Source organism: Pleurodeles waltl, chromosome 7 (assembly GCF_031143425.1).
Source record: "Pleurodeles waltl isolate 20211129_DDA chromosome 7, aPleWal1.hap1.20221129, whole genome shotgun sequence".
Lineage (NCBI taxonomy): Eukaryota > Metazoa > Chordata > Amphibia > Caudata > Salamandridae > Pleurodeles > Pleurodeles waltl.
The window spans coordinates 716,838,454-716,857,754 of record NC_090446.1 but is presented as its reverse complement, the minus strand read 5'-3'; the positions used below and the strand labels follow the sequence as shown (position 1 = coordinate 716,857,754).

At 44.7% G+C, this 19,301-nt stretch overlaps 1 protein-coding gene across 1 annotated transcript in view; it reads right to left on the bottom strand.

The window, feature by feature from the left end:
* Positions 1-19,301, bottom strand: part of RAPGEF6 (Rap guanine nucleotide exchange factor 6) — an 822,369-nt gene that overhangs the window by 12,492 nt on the left and 790,576 nt on the right. Inside the window, 1 exon segment of the mRNA XM_069201702.1 lies at positions 10,301-10,621. Coding sequence (XP_069057803.1) covers positions 10,301-10,621 — 321 coding nt within the window.

The following is a 19,301-nucleotide window of genomic DNA, read 5'->3' as shown; positions in this document are numbered from 1 at the left end:
ACAATAAACACTTGCAAAATCAGATTATTAAAAAAATTACTTTCAAACCCAGAAACCAAAAACACCCACCACTACTTATGCATCATGATTAATTGGAAATGACGCTTTTAGGAAGTTCACCAAGAAAAGGGCTGTCCTTGTGTAACAAGGCATCAATAGAAAAAGAGCACCTGGACTTGCTAACTGTAACCTGTGTATGCTATGACGTGCAAATTATTTATGTTGTGCTTTAAAGAGAAGTGCAAGATATTCTCAACTTCAGAACTGAAAAAAACAGTACTTAATGAAGAACACTTTTAAAAACCATTTCAGAAAGTGCACTGGGGGAAAAAACATGCCCAAGACCAATGTTTCCCATCTGAAACAGACTAATGCAGTAGGACAAAAGGAATAGCATTTACGTTACTGGGTTCTGACAAAAAACAAAAAACACCTGGGAATGATGGAAGGGGTGTGTGAAGTGAAGATGTAAGAATTTACAAACAAGTGGGTGGTTTGGGTGTTTGGGAGATCGGGGGGAGGGTAGAGAGGACGGGCGGAGTGTGGCTAGGGGTGTCAAGATGGCAGTTGCACTCAAAGTGCCCCGGACCCCTCCGTCATTTGCCGCCCTACTGACACAGGTAATACCAAAAGTGCACCCACTAAATGCCCCTTTAGTCTGTCTGAGACGTAGGGTGGCTCCTGAACTACCATCCGAGCTGCCGAATCTGGACTCATGGCGGCCTAAAATGGCGGGCCCGATTCTCTACTAGCTCAAGGAGCATGCTGCTGCCTGAGAACCTCCTAAATGATTGACTCCACTTTAAGGCTGTGGTGGCAGCAAGGTGCATCGGAAGAACTTCTCAGTGCGACCAGATGAGCACCCTAACTACTACCACGGACTCCGGTGTGTGCTCCCTGGCTCAATGAAGAGAGGGCTCTACGAAGGACTGAGACAGCACTGCCTCCCTGATGCTTTAGGTCTTTACACTGACCTGTGCAACTCCTCGGGCAACCCGGTGGTACTAAGACTGTGACCCCCTCCCCCCCCTTGATGCATTGCTGGCCTGGCCCTTCGTGAGCGAAGTGGTACTGGCATGCGCCTGGATGGCTTTGGCCTGTAAATCCTGCTGCAGACCCTGGGGCACACACTCTGCCTCACTGGAGAGGGGACCCACTAAGCAAATGATGCAGTGCCACATCCCTGGTGCTCTGGGCGGCAAGGAGGAGCCTCCCACGCACCACAAACTCCTCCCTCCACATGCAAACGTTAAGACTGCAACTTGTGGTGTCCCGTGGCCACCCTCCAGACCCTGAACCATGGCCTCCTCTACACAGCCTGATGCGCCGCCGGCCCGGCCCCTGATGAGAGCTGCAGTGCCTACGTGTGCCCAGAGGATCTCACCGGCCCAACAACTATTTTGCCCGCGCAATGGGTGGGGCTCCTGTGAATGGAATCCCAATGGTCGAGAGCCTCACTTCAACCTACCTGCTGCAGCCTGACCCTCCATACCCTATTGCACAACACTTCCCACCAGGCACAGCTTCTTGTGCTCCTCTGCTGCTACCAGGCTTTCAGGCTCAATTGCAATGGATGTCTTGGGGCACTGAGCCTTTCCTCTTCCTCACCAGAGTGATAAACTCTGTTTTACGATCCAGACAATACAAGGAAGGGACTTTCTTCCACAACTGGCACACTCACGGTTTGAGGCCTCACACCAGCTTTGCTGTCACACTTTGAAGTGGGGCTATACTGATGCGGCCAGCCATCCAGAGGTGCTGTGAGGGAGATGTTTCAACCAGTAGAACACACCAGGACAAGACCCTCTCGACTGGACTTTTGTCCTTCACCCCACACCAGGTGAATTGACCGATCCAAGACCCACCCGCGGCTCACAGTTACCTGTTTCTCCATTCCAGAGACTTGTTTCTTCTGTTTCCAGCCTATCTACAGGGCCACATCTAGCTTCATGTCTGGCTGCTTGTGCTGCCGCAGATTGAGGTAAGCGGGCCAGGCCTTTGGAGCTTGAACATGCATCTCTTCCATGATCATGGGAAAGGAAAAAGCGGTCAAACCACCTCCCCCCCTTCAACCCCACATCGATCAGTTCACCACGCCTGCTGGACCACCCTGCAACTAAGCTTCAAACAAGGGAACGACTGCCAAGGGAACGACTGCCAAGGGAACAACTGCCTAGATGAGGTCCTTCAAGCAATACAGACCTCACAGACAGTAGTCAAGACAAAGATAGGGGAGGTGCGTTAAGATGTGGCACTTCTCCGCCGAGGCCTGCAAAATGTTTTGGGCTGCATGGCGGAGGGCCGCATTTCCCACAATCAAGGATTACCTTACCGCTTTGAAGATGAAGGTAGCCCGCCTTTTGACCCATATGAACGAACTTCATCATTGCGTCGAAGATGCCGAAAACTGCTCCAGGTGCAGCAACCTGCACTCTGTAGGTTTCCCTGAAAATGTGGAGCACTTGCAACAAGCTGAGTTCCTGGAGCAATGGAATAAATCATGGCTGCCCACTGACAAACTGTCCCAGTGGTTTGCGATCAAGAGAGCACACATGGCCTGAAATCCAAAGCCTGCTCTTAGGCCTATATGCCCCCACGGGTGCATTAGAATTCTTCCTAGACACTCTTCTTGGAGTGATTACACAATTCCTAGGCCTTACACTCATAGGGGGTGACTTCAATGCGATTCTTGAACCCTCCATGGACTCCACTAGCCCCCTTTCTGACGGACAACTTAGCCGAGCTTGGTTGCTTTTTAAATGGGTCTCCGCCCTGGGCCTTTGTGATGTGTGTAGACTTTGGCAGTCTAGACAATGACAATATAGGCACACTTCTGCAGCTCATCATACACACGCCTGTATTGACATGATCGTTATACCAGCCCCAGATACCTTTTTAGATTCTACCAGATGGGGTATCTGACCACTCCCCGCTTCTTCTGTGCATAGACGACCCTTGTATCACTACTCGCCCTATGTGGCGACTGAACGCCTGGTACCTTCAAAACTGCTCTTACTTTCTTGAGGTGAGACACAAGCTTGGGCAATACTTTCAGATCAACTCCGAGATGGTGTGCTCAGCTAGATCTCTCTGGCTTGCAGTAAGGCTACTATTTGGGGACACACCAGGAAAATACTTAGAAAGGCAGAAAGAACGAAAAATCAGTGTATCACATACCTTGAGACCCAGGGCCTTTATCTGGAAACTCAGCTTCCCTCTCCCACCCACAACACAGTCACCAGTCAAATTGCTATGCTTCAAGAGATTTGTCTCCTCTCCCTTGAGGCAGCAAAACAAATCAGGCGTGTCTCAACAGGGAGAGTTTATAACTGGGCTGACAGGAATGGAAAGTTATTGCATTGTTTAGCATCTCAACACCTGACCAACAGAGTCATTCCTGAAATAGCATATGTCGAGGGACACTCCCACTATGCCTCCCCAGCAATCGCCCAAGCCCTGGCTACCTACTATAATAAACTGTATACAGCATCCTTGCGCACAGCAGCTGAGTTGGCGTCCCTGGTCATGAATGCGGAGTCCCTCCCCCAGCTCTCCATTTCCAAGTGACAGGAGCTGGAAGAACCTATTACAGCAGAGGAAATTGGTGAAGCCATCTCGGTGATAGCCTCTGGCAAAACCCCGGTACCTATGGCTACCCCACCGAGTTCTATAGTAAATTTCAAGACATCCCTATTCCTCACTTATTGAACCTTTACTAAGAGGCAACAATAGTAGTAATTCCGAAGATGCTCCCACGCCAGTCTCTTCTGCCACCTACCGTCCTATATCTCTTAACGATGTCAAAATAAAGCTTTTCTCCACCATCCTTGCTACATTATCTGCGCAGCGTACTTGGGTCCTTGATCCATCCAGATCAGTGTGGATTTATGCATGCTAGGAGCACGAGAGACAGTTTAAGACTAAGCCACGTTGCGCTAGCACATCGTCATCTCCGTTAGCCTTACTTTTAATAGAATTCAAAAAGCATTTGACACTGTGAATTGGAGTTATCTAGCCGGCGTGCTGGAGATTCGGTCCGAAGTTTCAGAGCCTCGTTTGGATCCTCTTCTCCAGTCCGCCCAGTTTCAAATTAACGGGGTGGTTTCCTGTCCGTTACCAATAAGAAGTGGAATCGACAAAGCTGTCCCATGTCCCACTACTTTTTCGCAATAGCCACTGAACCTCTAGCTAGGCTTATACAGTGCGATACGCAAGTACAAGGATGACAACGGCCAACTGGCCGCAAAGATCCTATCGCTCTCTACGCAGACCATGTCCTCCTGTACCAGGCGGACCTAGCGAGTAGTGGTCCCCGGTACCTAGAACGTTTAGAATTCTTCACAGAGTCTTTTGGCTTGACAATAAATCAGTACTGGTCCACTGACTCCCTCTCGGGAATGCATAGACTGGCAGAACGCTATCCCTATCTGCTAGCTCAGTTTACATTGCCTTGGCATCCGAGGTGCCCTGAACCTGGCATTGACATGGCCCGTAACATGACACTGCTCTCCCACAAGAACACAGAAGGCTTTAAGAAATAGCAGACATTTCCATTAAACGTCAAGGGTAGGATAGCACTGTATAAGATGAGGACCTTACCCCATTTCCTTTATCTCTTACAAACTTTTTAACAAATGTTTTCCATGATTTGAATAAGAGAAATGAACTAAGAGCTGTACGAATTCTGTGATGTAACTCGGGACCTGCTTAGCATTCGCAACTAGTCAATGAGCCCCTTACAAAGGGGATTCTGATATGTCTAACTTGTACCTGTACAATCTGGCTTCGCAGCTCCTAATCGTTAACAAACGGGCCCAGTGGCAGGTGGGCTGACCTTGCTTATTAACTGGAGCTCTTAACTTTAGGGTTTCCCTGCATCTTGGCGATACTTTATGGTGACCTCGTCCCCAACGCATTCCCTGCGGTGAACCAAATGGTATTTGTTGGGTGGAGGGCTGCGCTCTGGCATGCTGGATGGTGGTCCAAGCTTATGCAACAGACCGCCCCCATAGCATGGCACCTGGTTAAGTGAAGTGACTGCATTGGAAGGTTTCAGTAGATGTGAAGCCATTGCATCTCTCCTAGGGGACATATGGAGGGGTGCACACATCTTTTTTTCAAGAACTCCAGCAGGCGTACTCTCTGTCCAGAAACAAGTTTCACAAATACTTACAATTACGACATGCACTATGGGTACATATTCCACCAGACACACCGATTCCAGAGTTTAATCCAATAGAAGCTGAAGTCATGATGGGCGCACTAGGGAGAGAAGGTGTGTCCCAAATCTACTGCACTCCGAGTAGCAATGCTCCAGGCACGTAGACTACTCTTAGATCTCGCTCAAAGAGCGGGTTGAGACCATTAGATGACGATGAATGGCAGGACGTCCCCCACGCCCCGAGGATTTCGACTATGTCATCACACCTCAGACTTGTGCACACATACTACTTAGACTGTGCATACCTGACCCCTGACAGATTGTTTAAGGCCAGACTTTTGGCTGACTCTGTATGTTAATGATGCTCACAGATACAAGCTGATTATTTCCACATGATGTGGTCATGTCCTGTTATAGTGCGGTACTGGGAGGCAATAGTAGCAGAGGCCTCTAATGCCCTAGGCACTGAATTAGAAATGTCCCTACTGCAGCTACTTCTAGATTTGTCTGAGGGGTTGAGGGTATCAGAGCAGATCAGGCGTTCTTTGGGACTGCTATGCTGGTCGCTAAGCGTGATATAACAACTCAATGGAAGGACACAAAACCACAGACAGTATCCCAATGGAAGACGCAGCGTGGACTGTTGTGCCCAGCAAGAAAAAACAGTGTCTGAAGCCCGGGGATGTCCAGCAAAGCACGGAAAAATCGGTGGCAAGTGGTGGGTTGCGGAGAGGGGTGGCACGATGTAGATGTGTGACATACTAATATCATAGTCTTCGTTGTGTGAGTTTAAAGATGTCCTGAATATACCTATATGGGCTCCGATATTGGACTATAACTTTGTATCAGACCTCAATGTGATCTGCTTTACTCCCAATAAAATAATAAAAATGTGTTTATCAAAAAAGGTGGGTGGAGGTTGAAAAGTTATGAATGATCACACTGTAAATATTATCTAACACACAGTTCTGAACTTCAATAGCCATAGCTGGGCTAGTCAATATAGTGTTGATTTAAAACAATGAAACAATCCAGGAAACAGAAATGCATGATCATATAGTTAAGTAAAGCAAGCAAGTACACAGAGGGCAATACTACTGATTGTGCAACTACATTACTCACTCTTCTATGCACATTATGAAACACAGGCCATTTAGGTGTTCCTTCAGGCAACAAATAACCAAAAAACAAGACTGAAAGGCTACAGTCTATAGGTAAAAGAGGAAAGGCAGATGGAGAACCATTCCAAGACATTTCACAAACGTCCCAGCTCAGTTTTGCTAAACTAATATCCTCAACAAGCATTGCAAGACCATCTAAGAGCTTCAAACTGAGGCCAGCTACATTTGAACACAATGCAGGTTTTGCACTAGTTCCAGTATACTAAAGACCTGCACTGAAAAAGTGCAGTGCACTAAGTCTTGCAATGAAGAATGTATTGAAAGAAAGAGACAATTTTACTTAGTATGAAAAGCTGATATTAGAACAGGAAGCTCAACCAGTTGGGTATATTATGTTGACATAAAAAGGGGAATGATGTAATACTTTTCTATATGTTAAGTAGGCCTTATCACGTTAGAAGGAGATCTGTTCTAAACTAATCAAATGTGGCTATCCACTAAATTCAATTTCTGTCATTAGAAAGTAATGTTCGCTGTCACAATAGTTACACTACCGAACAGGCCCTTTTCAGAGGTGCTATTTGCAGCCTTCTGATTTGAAATAGTTCTTAATCAGGCTACGAATGGTGAGTTCAATGTTTTCAGAAACTATAAGAAAAACCCATACATAATTCTCACTATGTTTGGAGAAAAAGCTAGTAATGCTGGCCTTTCTCTGTGGAACAAATGTTTTAAGACAGCCACAGCGTTTTTCTCATCACATGCATAAGCACTACTTCATTTTAAATATACTACCAACTTTATACTCAGTTTATCATTTTTCTTCTCTCACTTTAATTGAGCAGCTATTTAGGCATCTGGAACACAACTATGTCAGATTGGAATTGAATGCGAGGTATTACCCTGCAGCGAAGTTAGGGAGACAGAAGAGAACAAGCTTATTCAAAGAAGAATCCTAAATGATATTTATCCATCTGCTCCTAAAAACAGACGTATCGGCTGCTTTTCAAGACCAGTCAGTTTAGGAATTCTCCCTGATGAAGTTTCATTTGACTGGCCTTTCACACCAAGTCACGATTCTAAAACTGTCAGACAAAACCACTGCTCAAACCAACAGAGGAAAAGGGAACGCCCACAGTTTGTACCCAGCATTAGGAGTGGTAGAGGCAGAATTAGAGAAGCACAGTCTAATGCTCTTTTGTTCAGTATACATTGGACAAAATAACTGCGTTTTAACACGCATGGATTCAGGAAGACTGGGTTCCAATGGTTCTGAATCACAATATACACTGTGTAAACTTCCAATAAGTGGGCATCACAAGTAGCATTGAGTATACACTCTGAGAGAAAGGCACTTAATGGTGAAAGTTACAGTATTCCTAGGCTTAACACAGGTGTAAGCGGATCTTGGACTTTAGATACAAATAGAAACCCATTAAGATAGTTGAAAAATAACATAGTACACAGATCATTGGGTAAGACGTCTAAAAGCATGAACGCAGAAGACTTGCATTATATCAGCATCAGATGTGTCAACCCGCATAAGAGTTAAGTGTTTAAGATAGTTTTCTAGGTGAAATTAGCATAAGGAGAACTAGTCATGGACGCATAAGTGGAAGAGTACCAGTAGAGCGTCTTTCACTGAATTAACATTGACTAAAGGTCACTATGTTTTGCCGGAAGAGTCAAACAGTATTAGAAGATGACCAGTGGATTAGATATACAACCAGAATAAATCAGAGGCAACACCAACCACTGATAACATGAAAAACAAAAAAGGCATAGAATAATAATTTCAGAAATTAAAGTGAATCCTCAACGATTAAATACAGTGTATAGGTCCCTAGACTCTCTTGCCAAAGACAGATCCTCAGCATCAACTACAGGAATACAACTTGAAATAAGAATTTAAATCACCATATGCCTCTCGATAGAACAAGGGAGACCAAAGTCAAAATGGCAGTAGCACTGAAATATAAATGTGTCATGAGAAGTTAGACTGAGATCAGGGAGGACTAGAAACTGAGCATTAAGGTCTGATTCAAAGGTGCTGGTAACTGACAACAAATCAAGTAAAGTCAAGTTAGTACTTCCAATGCAATTATTTGATAACCAAAACCGCCAAAATAAATGTTAGCTAATTTTCTGTTAGAGGAGTTGGTCATTAAATGTGAAATCAGCAGATAGCCATGAGAACAGATCAGGTTAGCAAACATCCAGATATAATATACAGCAGCACATGCACAAATATTTAATGTGTTTCGCCTTTTAAGAAAAGCGTCATTTTGTCAGTTATGGTAGATGCCTAGAAGCCTTAGAGCCAAGCAAACGTTACATTGAAGTATGATATTGCTGAAGATTAGCTTCTATGCATCAACCTCTGCAGCTTTTAGATTTTTTTTTTTTTACTAGTAAACGATTCCATGAAATGTGTATTCAGAATGCTTAGCAATGGTGAACTGTACCCCTAAACTTAAACGTAATGAACACTTAAAAATACAGCATGGTTAAGAAAACATTGGCAAACACGATAACTTATTTCACAGCCACAAACCGGCTTCTGACAATTCATATCGGTAAGGATCCAGTGAATTATCGTCTCATCAATGCTCTCTGTCCCAAACATTGGTCAAAAAGCTGTCCCTTTACCCATACTAGCTATTTTTACTCTATCTTGTTTCACGGTAGCACTGCACAACTTTTGGAGCAGGCCTGAGATGGAAAAAAAGTCTATCTTGGTTTGGGCCCAGATGATCTACACAAGGCAGACAGTGGTGGCTGCTTTGCAGCACTATCCCAGTTATGGACAACCATTCCAAGGCAAATAACCTGTGAAAGGTCAAAATCAGTAATATGGCCTCCTCTTTCTTAGGAAATCGTGTTGAAGCCACCCTACTTTCCCCTTTAAATTTCATTACTTTTCTTGTGAGGTCGACTAAGACTTATTTCACTTCACTTTGCTATTTAAACTTAATTTACAACCTTTCAAATTGGCTTCTGAGATTCATGTGCAGTTTTATACCTTCCTTGACAACACACAGGCCTTGTTTGGGTGACACTATTTTTCAGCTCTGTAGGCTTATCGTAGGGGCTCGATGATTTCTAACTAACTTTGCTGAGGTCACGGATAAAAATATTGTGACTATTGGTGGGACAACTTACATCTGAAACTCACAGATTTAGTCCAGCAAATTGAAGGCCTGTCACAATTATAATTCTGTGTTCTCTTCAAAATATGGGAGTAGCACTTCAAGGCAACTTCTGAATTCTAAGCAGCATATTCAATTTTTTTCACACATTCGTCTAAATTAATCGCACTTGTAAGCATTTTACTGCACTTCAGTAATGTTTCATAAATAAATAGCACTGCTTTGTTGATCAGCTACATTCAGGTGATTCATAATCTGGATGTCTGCCTGGCTATAAATGGGAGCACACTCAATTTTTCCACATTCAGATTCCACTCTCGCAACTTTGAAATAATTCAGGTTCTCTGCGACAACAGTGTGGCTTCACATTCATGGTGCTGGCCAACCCTTTCCGTTGCTCTTAAAACACACGGAAAGAAAAAGGTCAAGTACTGTTTCACCACATGAACGGTTCTGCCAATGGTAGCAACAGATGCAATATGTGGGAAGGATCAGGATGAAGCCGTTATCTGAACTACATTATTGAGATTTCACACAAAATGCCTATCGTTTCATGCCGCGTGAAGATGGACAAACCACAGATCCTCCTGCTAGGTTCATCTGTTGCCGGACAAGCCATCTACGCACACACCCACGACACAACTTTACAGGACCCTCGTTGTGTCTTACACCAAAGCCATTTAGTCCCTCTATAAGGCTTGCCAGCTAATTGCTCCCAAATCTAAACCTATCGTATGTGCCAATGTTTTCCACTCATCTATGAATGAAACATAAAACATTGAATAAAAATAAAACCAAGACCGCAAGATAAACATTTGTATAAAAGAACTACTTTACTAAACATCTAACAAGTTAGTAGCTTCACATACCATCCTCGTCACTATCTGCAACGGTCATATCGGTTAGCTTAGGATGGGGCAGCTGCCGAGTATGCCACTGAGGCCGTGTTAGGATCTTCGGTTGTACACAGGTCACAGGTGCTCTACCCAGAGGTGCTGATGAAAGTCTAGAGAGTTCGCTGTGTACCATCTTTGACCTCTGCACTGCCACACTATAGGCTGGAGGTTTTAAGCGTGGGTGGTGGGGTGGTCCTTCTTTTATGTCCGCTAAAGTAATTCCCATGTATCCGGGAGGGGTGGGCGGTGGATCCCTATACCTATCGTCCTTCTTTGGTGAGGTGACACAGTACACTGGCACAAAAGACAAGCGATGAAATGTTAATGGGGAAAACAGAAACGAGAAAATTAAAATTTAAAACAATGGAGGGTTACAAAGGCAAAACACAAATCGCTTAAACATAAAAGCAAATGGAGGGAAGCTGGTTAAAATGACAGCAGCAGATTTGGATGTTTAGTTTTTTTTTAATGTTACTGCATGTTTTAAGGTACTCATAGCTGACGCAAGCTGCTCAAGTTCACTATCATTCAACTCTGGAGGTCACAAGGGTGGCAAGTATGGCCTAATGGTACAGATTTACACCATGATTATGACACCGAAACAAACTCAAATTGCACAACTTGTGACACAAAAAAATGCATTGTTTGTGATTATATAATATGTATTAGCTCTAGCTCTGGTATGTTACTGTACTTAGGCCAGATCAATGTTTAAAAGCCCAAAACATACCTAACGGGATGAATCTTCATGCCAAGGATTTTGCCAGGCACAAAAAGGCTCATGTTTGTGTTAGTAAACATAATAGCAAGATAATGGTGATTTTCACATACATAACCTTACACCACCAAAGCGCTGCTGGAAATTTTACTGTATGAACATCATGCTTGGGAAGATTTCATCCTGAGGCCACTAGAAGATAAAGTCCTAGAAGCACCACAGATTACTGATTGACCTAGAAATGGTAAAGCAAGGTTCTTCCCGTAGTCTGCACTTTGGAGGAAGATTCAGGGATCAGAGGAAAATTAATTATCCATCCCTCAGATTAGACTACCAACATAAGCACCCATGAGAGTTGGGGACGTTTATGTTTAGACAATATCCCACGGGCAGATGAGAAGAGTAGCCGGCGCCACTCAATGATACCTGAAAAGGGCACATATAATGCAGGAAGATGCCGGCACTAGAAACCACAGTGGAATTCCTAGCAGTGTACATGACATTTCAAGTCCCTTCTCCCAGCCAACAGAAAAAGCCTTGACACATTTATTATTCAGAAGGGGTGAGGCCTCTGATGTACCATAGTCAAACACTACCATATTATCTTGTCTAACGAGACACTTAGTAGTAGTGCAGCACAACACTAAGCTACAGCATCACCTAGATACCAACTGCTCCTTTCCACTCAGGGTAGCAGTGAAGGACTGGGCAATGTCGAAAGAAAGACCCGGATGCTGGAGCCACTATTCGATTCCATGTTTTGAGGCACATGCTAATAGGTTTGTACAGAGCTTGCTACTCAACTTATGAAATAGCACTATTTTCAGAGGACTTTATAATACCTTTTTTTGGAGCACTTAGGTGTGGGCAGTAGTTACCAATTCCAAAAGGACAACATTAGCCACACCTGTGCCTGGATGACTTGGCTTGAACGAACACCAGTTCAGCCAGGTAATGGAGGCTCACCTGAGGCTCCCAGGCCAAACAGAGTAACAATACGGCAGAGACTCGACCAAAATTGGAGCAGCAATCTGAACGATCAAAGCAGGTTTTACACTTGAGAAAATTAAAAGGGAGGGTTTGTGCACCCCTACACGCCATAAGCTCTACACCACGCATTGACATGCTGGCGGGGTCTACTGGATACTGATAAACCTTTGGCAGTGTTGTAAAAACTGCTTAAAACTGTGAATAAACAGTATTTGCATGTTTTAATAGACAAATTCTGCTCTGAGCTGACACTATCAATTAAGGCTGATGTATGAAACAAGTTGTCTAAAAATCACTTTCAGTGCATAGTGACTCGCTGTGTGAAGGAAGTAATCCTTTAAAGTGGGTATTAACTGTGTTCAAGGGTCCTGAATGCTTTCTACATATTGTTTCAGTAGTACAGCTTACTGTGATTGGAGTTTTGTTACCTGCAGAGGTAATACTAAGTTTCTGACTTCATTAAACACGTTTGCTAAGCCAGTTTCTGTTCTTAATTTCTTGCTGGAGAACTGAGTCTGGGTCACTGGCGATTCTTTTGGTCACAATGGTAGCTCATCGGGCAACGGCATGGAGCCCCCGTTTTCCACCCTGGAGCTCTAGTTTCATAAACAAGCTCATAACCAGGCACGAACTAGGCAAACCTCATTAGCAGACTACACTGCTGGCTTGGTTAGGAGCCATCCCATTTTCTAGTTATACACCTAGAGTGCAATTACTCAACCGCCCTACGTAGGAGTCCACTGGTCCATGCCATGAAGGAAGCAACTTTTGACACCAGTAGATTAGGAGGGCCATGTGAGATAACCAGGTCAGAGATAATTCCATGCAGATTTTGTCGGGGAGGGGGGGCTAGGTAAGAGGCTGCTATTAAGATTTCTCACAAACAGGTGAACAGTGTAATGCATAACTTCACAACCAAAAGAGGGTTTTTGATTTCACAAGGCACAGCCTAATCGATGTGCCTGGTCAGAGGTATTTGGCTAAAGATGGGGGCCTACCTATCGGATGTGGGCACTGATGTATTTCTGCTTTACCCATAAGAGGCCCTTGAAGAAGCTGGTTTAAAGTAAAAGTGACAGAGTTATAGGTTGAGCCATAGGACTTTAGTGCAGAAAGCAGCCACAGAAGGGTGCCCAAAGTAAGCGCTTCATGCTAATGCCCGCATGAGTCCCTACAGCAGGACCCTGTGATGAAAGTAATGGCGCCTGTTAGCCCAGTGGGCAGGTGAAAGCCTGAGCAACTAGGGCTTACCTGGCAGCACTGCCCTGTGCCCAAGTTTTCATTCCTGAACTATGGGGGTCACGCACAGGAGTCACGTAAAAGTGGTAGCGTCAGGTGCAGTGAAGTTTTGATGTTTCGTGGCTAATCATATGGGCAGGCAGACACAGGTATTGCCATCGATGGCTGCTCTTGAATCGTTCATAAGTTAATTAATTACCTAGCCTAATAAACCTGAAACAATGTTTTTCTCCACACTGGTGCAGTTTCAGTCATTTATTTCATTTTGCAGGCATTCCTTCAGCTTGTGCAGTGTGAGTCTGGTTATGGGCTATCTGTTCTATCTTGTACTTTGGAACATGACAACGGCTATATTGTGCGTCGGAATGTGATCTGCAAAGTGAAAAAGGAAGTGAGGCGTTTGCGATGTAGAGGAGGACGGCAGGGGACTATATGTCGACATTGCTACATCCCAGTCAGTTTGCTTCGTACACTCTCTTTTCTCTGTAACTGTCTAGAAACCCTGAAAACAATTCTTAACTGTAATTACATTTCCCCAGCACTGGTATTCACAAGCTCTGAATTTCACCACCCACCGAGCCTAACCAAACGGCTGATTTCAGATATCAGATGGCATTCTCAGGCTGCAGGTAGAATAAGCCTTCTAAAGGCAGAAATCATGCCAGGGTAAGGATAATGAAGTTTAACAGCAGTAAAATACCATCGACCAAACGTTGAATTGGTAAAAGCAACCTAAACAAGAACTGGTAAAGCTAAGAAGTCTCACTTTTTTTTTTTTTTTTTTTTTTTTAACTCTACTGTCTTCGCAAATGCTTTTAGGCGATTTCGGACGCCATCGGCAAAAAGCAAAATGCTCAATGCTCCAGGAAAAAAAAAAAAAGCATGTTGAGACAAACGCACAAGCGAGCACCCACCATGATGCTGCTGAAGTAATGCGCATGCAAGATGAGATATGCACCAACGTGCGTTACTATGCATGTGTGGTCCCACTGAATGACAAGTATCATTTACATAAAAAAATACCCATCCAATGGGTAATATGCATAAAAGTAAAGCAGCATGGCAGAAAACTGCAGCTGCTAGGTTTCCCAAAAAATAAAAATAATTTCTTTAAGGACCATGAGCAGAGGGTGAGTAACAAAGAATTGGCGAGAAGAAAGTATCAGACAACCCTGAAGCTAACTGGATGTAGGAGTGTTAGAATAGTCAAATAGGGGAAAGAGGGAGCAACACAATGGGCCTTGCCTTCTTTGCTCCAGAAAACCCCATATAGAGCTGACTCTCTACCCAATGGTCTTTGGCACAATCGATATAAAAGCTTAGTCCTCTCTTAGGAACCAACCAATGGAGTCTCTTTTCCTCCTGCGAGGGATGAGACGGAACAAAGAATGTCCGAAGGGTGATCACCTGTCCAACATGAAAAGAAGTGACCACATAGGAAGAAAGGAAGCTGGAGTCCTCAACACCAACTTATCCAGGAAGAAAGTCGTATAAGGTGAGTTAACAAAAAGAGCATGCAGCACGCTCATGTCTGCCTGATTTTATGGTAATGAGAAACACAGTCTAGCCTTCACAGTCAGAAGTCGCAAAGGACAACTGTGATGCAGCTCAAAAAGGGTGCACATCAAAAAATAAAGACCAAGTTCAAGATCCACTAAAGCATCACAAAAGATTTTTGATGAAATAATTGTTGCACATCTTTCAAAAAATGTCATCAGGTGATTTAAACAACAAAAGCTGATCCAGCAAACTCAAAAAAGCTGAAACAGTGGACATGTAGCTTTTAACAGGGCCCAAGGCAAGTTCTTGCTGGGCTAGGGAGGGACAACAAGGGTTCAGACACCTTTGGGTGAAATGGGTCAATGTGTCGGGTACCTCTGACATACACTGATTTTGTAGAATAATGCCTCCCTGCCAAGATGACATCAACGACCACAGGAGGAAGGTCGAAGGTTGTTAACTGCTGCCTCCAAGCATGGAGGAGCAGATTGTGCACACCCTGGGTGCAGCACCCTGCCCTGCTACTGTGACACAAGATCCCCCCAAAAAAGAAGCTTCATTGGAGGACAGATGTGTATGCCCAGGCGTTCCAGGTAACACATTCTCCTGGCTCAATGTGGTTACAATTGCATCACCTGGGCCCAGTAATTTCTGACCTCCTTCAGAAGTCTGGTCAGGAGAAGAAGCAGGAAGGAATACACAAGTCCTATCTAGACAGAACGATTCTCAGAGAGCGAGAGCTGCTTTGAAAATGCACAAAATTGTTGACATTGTGCGTTCTCAGCGGTGGCAAAAAGATTGAGCCAGAGTTCTACACATTGCTGGAATATATCTTCTGCCACCATATGAGTGCATCTTCCATTTGTGATCTGGTAAGCGCCTGTTGCGGAGTTTGTCTGCTCTGGTGTTTAAAGATGCCGCCAGATGGTTTACCACCAGAGAAATGCCTTGGTGGTCCAGCCACTTTCAGAGGCCCAGAGCTTCCTGACAAACGGCCCAAAACTCTGTTGCAGTATCACAAGGCGTTAGTGCTGTCTGTGAGCACCTACACCAGCCTCTCTTTGGAAAAGGATACAAAGGCCTTATAACACCAAGCAAATTGCCTTCACCTCCAACAAACTGATGTTGAGTCTATTAGCTGCTGCAGACCAGAGGCCTCTGATCTCTATCTCTCTCATATTTTCTCCCCACCCCATAGCAATGCTTCCATGATCACCATCAGCACTGGGCACAGTAAGGAGAGCAGCTTGCTAGTGACCTAATAACAGTGCAGTGGCCATCATGGCAGATCTTTTGCAGATTCACCTAAAATCTGAATACCACCCGATAAAGTCCTCCAAAGTTGTGCACACTGGGATTTTAGGTCTCACTGTGAAGCCCGCATTTGTCACCTAGTGTGTTTGGCCAGCATAATGAATGAAGACAACAACCCGAGAGCCTCTGAGTCACTCAGTATAAACTGTGTAGGGAATGTCACAATTATACGTCTATGATTGACCCTCACAAGGTTTGCTTGTGCTGCCTAGCACTGGAACACAACTCCAGGGCTTGTGACAATTGTGCCCAAATTAATCTGAAGGCCATGCAGGACTGTGAGGCCAAGCTTTTCATTGGCAAACACAAGACGACTCCAAACTAGGACTAGATGAAAGGAAGTCCTACTCTCGAAGTGGTTTCCGCGGTAGGTCATGGTCATGGTCAAAGTATTCTGGTATGTCCAAAAAAAAACATAAGAAGTCAAAGCAGGAATCTGCCCCTTACCACCACTCTCTGACTCCAAAGAGAGTGTAAGGGCATGAACGTCCCTTCTGGTCTTGTTCAAGATCTCCATTGGATCCGATTCAGAGTTTGTCATGGTGGACCCTGAATTTTTAGGTCGATCAGTGATTCTGCAGCTCGTGGAGGCCTTAACAGGGGTCGTGCTGCAAATACTGTCTCTCTTTGGTGCACCTTCAGACCTCAAGGATCCACAGGGGCCTCCAGTCAGACTTATGCTGACAGGTCTGCCCTCTGCCCCTTGGACCTCCATCAGGTTCAGCACTGGCTCAGATGCAGACTTGGGTCCCAGTGTCATTTCCGGCACTTGTTCTTTTTGCATAGACGCCGGAGGAGAACGTACAGTCTATAGTGCTATCCTACTCACAGAAAAATCCACCATGACCTTGATCGAGCTGCCCCTGGTTCTGACCGACGCAGAGCCTAAGCATATTTCTTGGGCATTTCTACTCCCACAAGACAGTTTCACCAGCAATTTCATTGTCTCTGTGGCTACGGTAGAGGTTTTCTATTTTACCAGTGCCAGACTTCTCCAGTAGGGTCTTCAGCCCTTTAGTGCTTGGAGCTGTCATGCTCAGAGACAATGTTCTGGACAGCAGGGACAACGTGCAACCCAGTCCCCATCCCTCCAGCAGTTTCGGAACTGATTTTGTGTCTCCTTGCCAGAACACAGCCACACTGTCAGAGGCAGGATCCAATATGTCCGCCACAAATGGTAGGCTTATCACTTCAGACAATTGTGTCCTTCAAATTGTCAGTTGGGGCTACGTCCTCCCACTTCTCTCAACCCACCACAACTTTCACCATCATTCGGTTGCCTGACAGAGGATCACCTGTCCATTTTGCAGCAGGAAGTGCAGGTCTTTTTGGCCAAAGGTGCCATAGAGTGGATTCCGACATCAGAAGCAGGAACTGGGTGTCACTTCTGCTACTTCCTTGTGCCCAAAGGAGGATGGAGGCAATTATCCTAGTTTAGATATTCATTCTCTCAAAGCCTTCTGCATAAGAAAAAAATCAAGCTGCTCACACTCTTCCAGGTCCTGTCTTTTGAAAGAATCATTCAAAAGACCAAGGAGAAGCTCCAGATCTGCACCTAACGGTGCAGAAAGAAAGGAAGGAACTGACACCAGCAAACTACACTGGCACAGAGCCGCACAACGCCACCAACTGGCGCCCAGGAGTACTGCTCTCAAAGTTTCCGAATCCAGCCTGGTAAATATTCACAAGGCGAGGAACCTGCAATTATAAGTATTTATCAGATGTTGCTGAACTTACCTATTGCTGTCTCTACTCAGCTGAACATATATACACAAATTGAATTGTTCAACCTAAAATGTTTGTTTAAAATTCATCAGTTTGCTAAAAGGTCTAGTTTGGAAACTTCTACTACAACTGAGACAGTTTTGCAACTTTTAGACAGTGACAGGTGTTCACAGTTGACATCTTGACAACAACACAGCACATCTAACATAAAAATACCATATAATGAAAATGGGTTTTCAAGATTAAAACGATCAGAAGATTAACAGCTAAACAGTTGCACATATAGCGTGAGAGCAAAAGTCACAATCTTCAACTAACAAATGACATCCAGCAAGACTTTTACAGGACACAACCTACATTGTATAGCTGTACTCAAATGTATACAAAGGTTCTGCTGAACAAGTTATTTGCTTTTGGTAATGCCTTTTCTGGTGGAGACATTCTAGTTGCAGATTCCTAACCTTAGAATTTCCCCCAGACATCAGTCTGGATCCGGTGATTTTTCCCCAAGTAGTACCCCTGTGTACCGTCAGGAGGAGTCGGTTGATTCTGCGTCCGTTGTCTTGTGCACCGGATAGGGCGTTGAGGGTTCAATATAGGCGCCAACCCAGGTCAGTTTCTTTTCACAACTTTCCAAGCCAGAAGGACTGCGCCATGAAGAACACTGACCATTGCTGCACCAAATCTAGGGCCCTGAAAGAGAAGTGTCTGTCCACAGAAATCAGTTTGCAGAATGCAACTGGAATATGTCTCTACCAGATAAGGCGTTACCAAAGGTAAGTAACTTGATCATCTGATAGACACTTCTAGTTTCAGTTTTCTTACCTTAGAATAGATATCCAAGCAATACCATCCCGGAGGTGGTTCTGTAAACCAAGATCATACTAGGAAGTCCTACAGGACTGGACGGGCAAAGTACCCATACCTTTGGACTGGACTGCCCAGGCAGTAGTGTTTGGTGAACTTGTGCAAGGATGCCCACGTTGTTGCCTGACAGATGTCCAAGACTGGAACTCTGCATGCTACTACAGTGGTTGCAGTTGTTGCTCTGCTAAAGTGAGCACACAAGCCCTCCGGGGGTTGTTTTTTAGTCAATGCGTAGCACATTTTAATACAGAGAAAAACCCATCAGGAAATGGTTCTCTTTTGGACTGCCAGACTTTTCTTTGCACCCACATAACCAATAAGGAGTTGATCATCCACCCAAACTATCAGGTACGATCAAGGTAGAACAGCAGTGATCTTTTTGGGTCCAGGCGGTGGAGTCTATCCTCTTCCTTAGAAGGGTGTGGAGGGTGTACAAAGTAGGCAAGGTGATGGATTGGCCTACATCAAGGGGTGTAACCACCTAAGGGAGGAAAGAAGCCCTAGTCCACTTTGTCAGGATAGAAGGAATGATATGATGGCTTAGATGTTAATACCAGCAGCTCAACCACCCTGTGGGCAGAGGTAATGGGCACAAGGAAGGCTGTTTTTAACATGATCAAT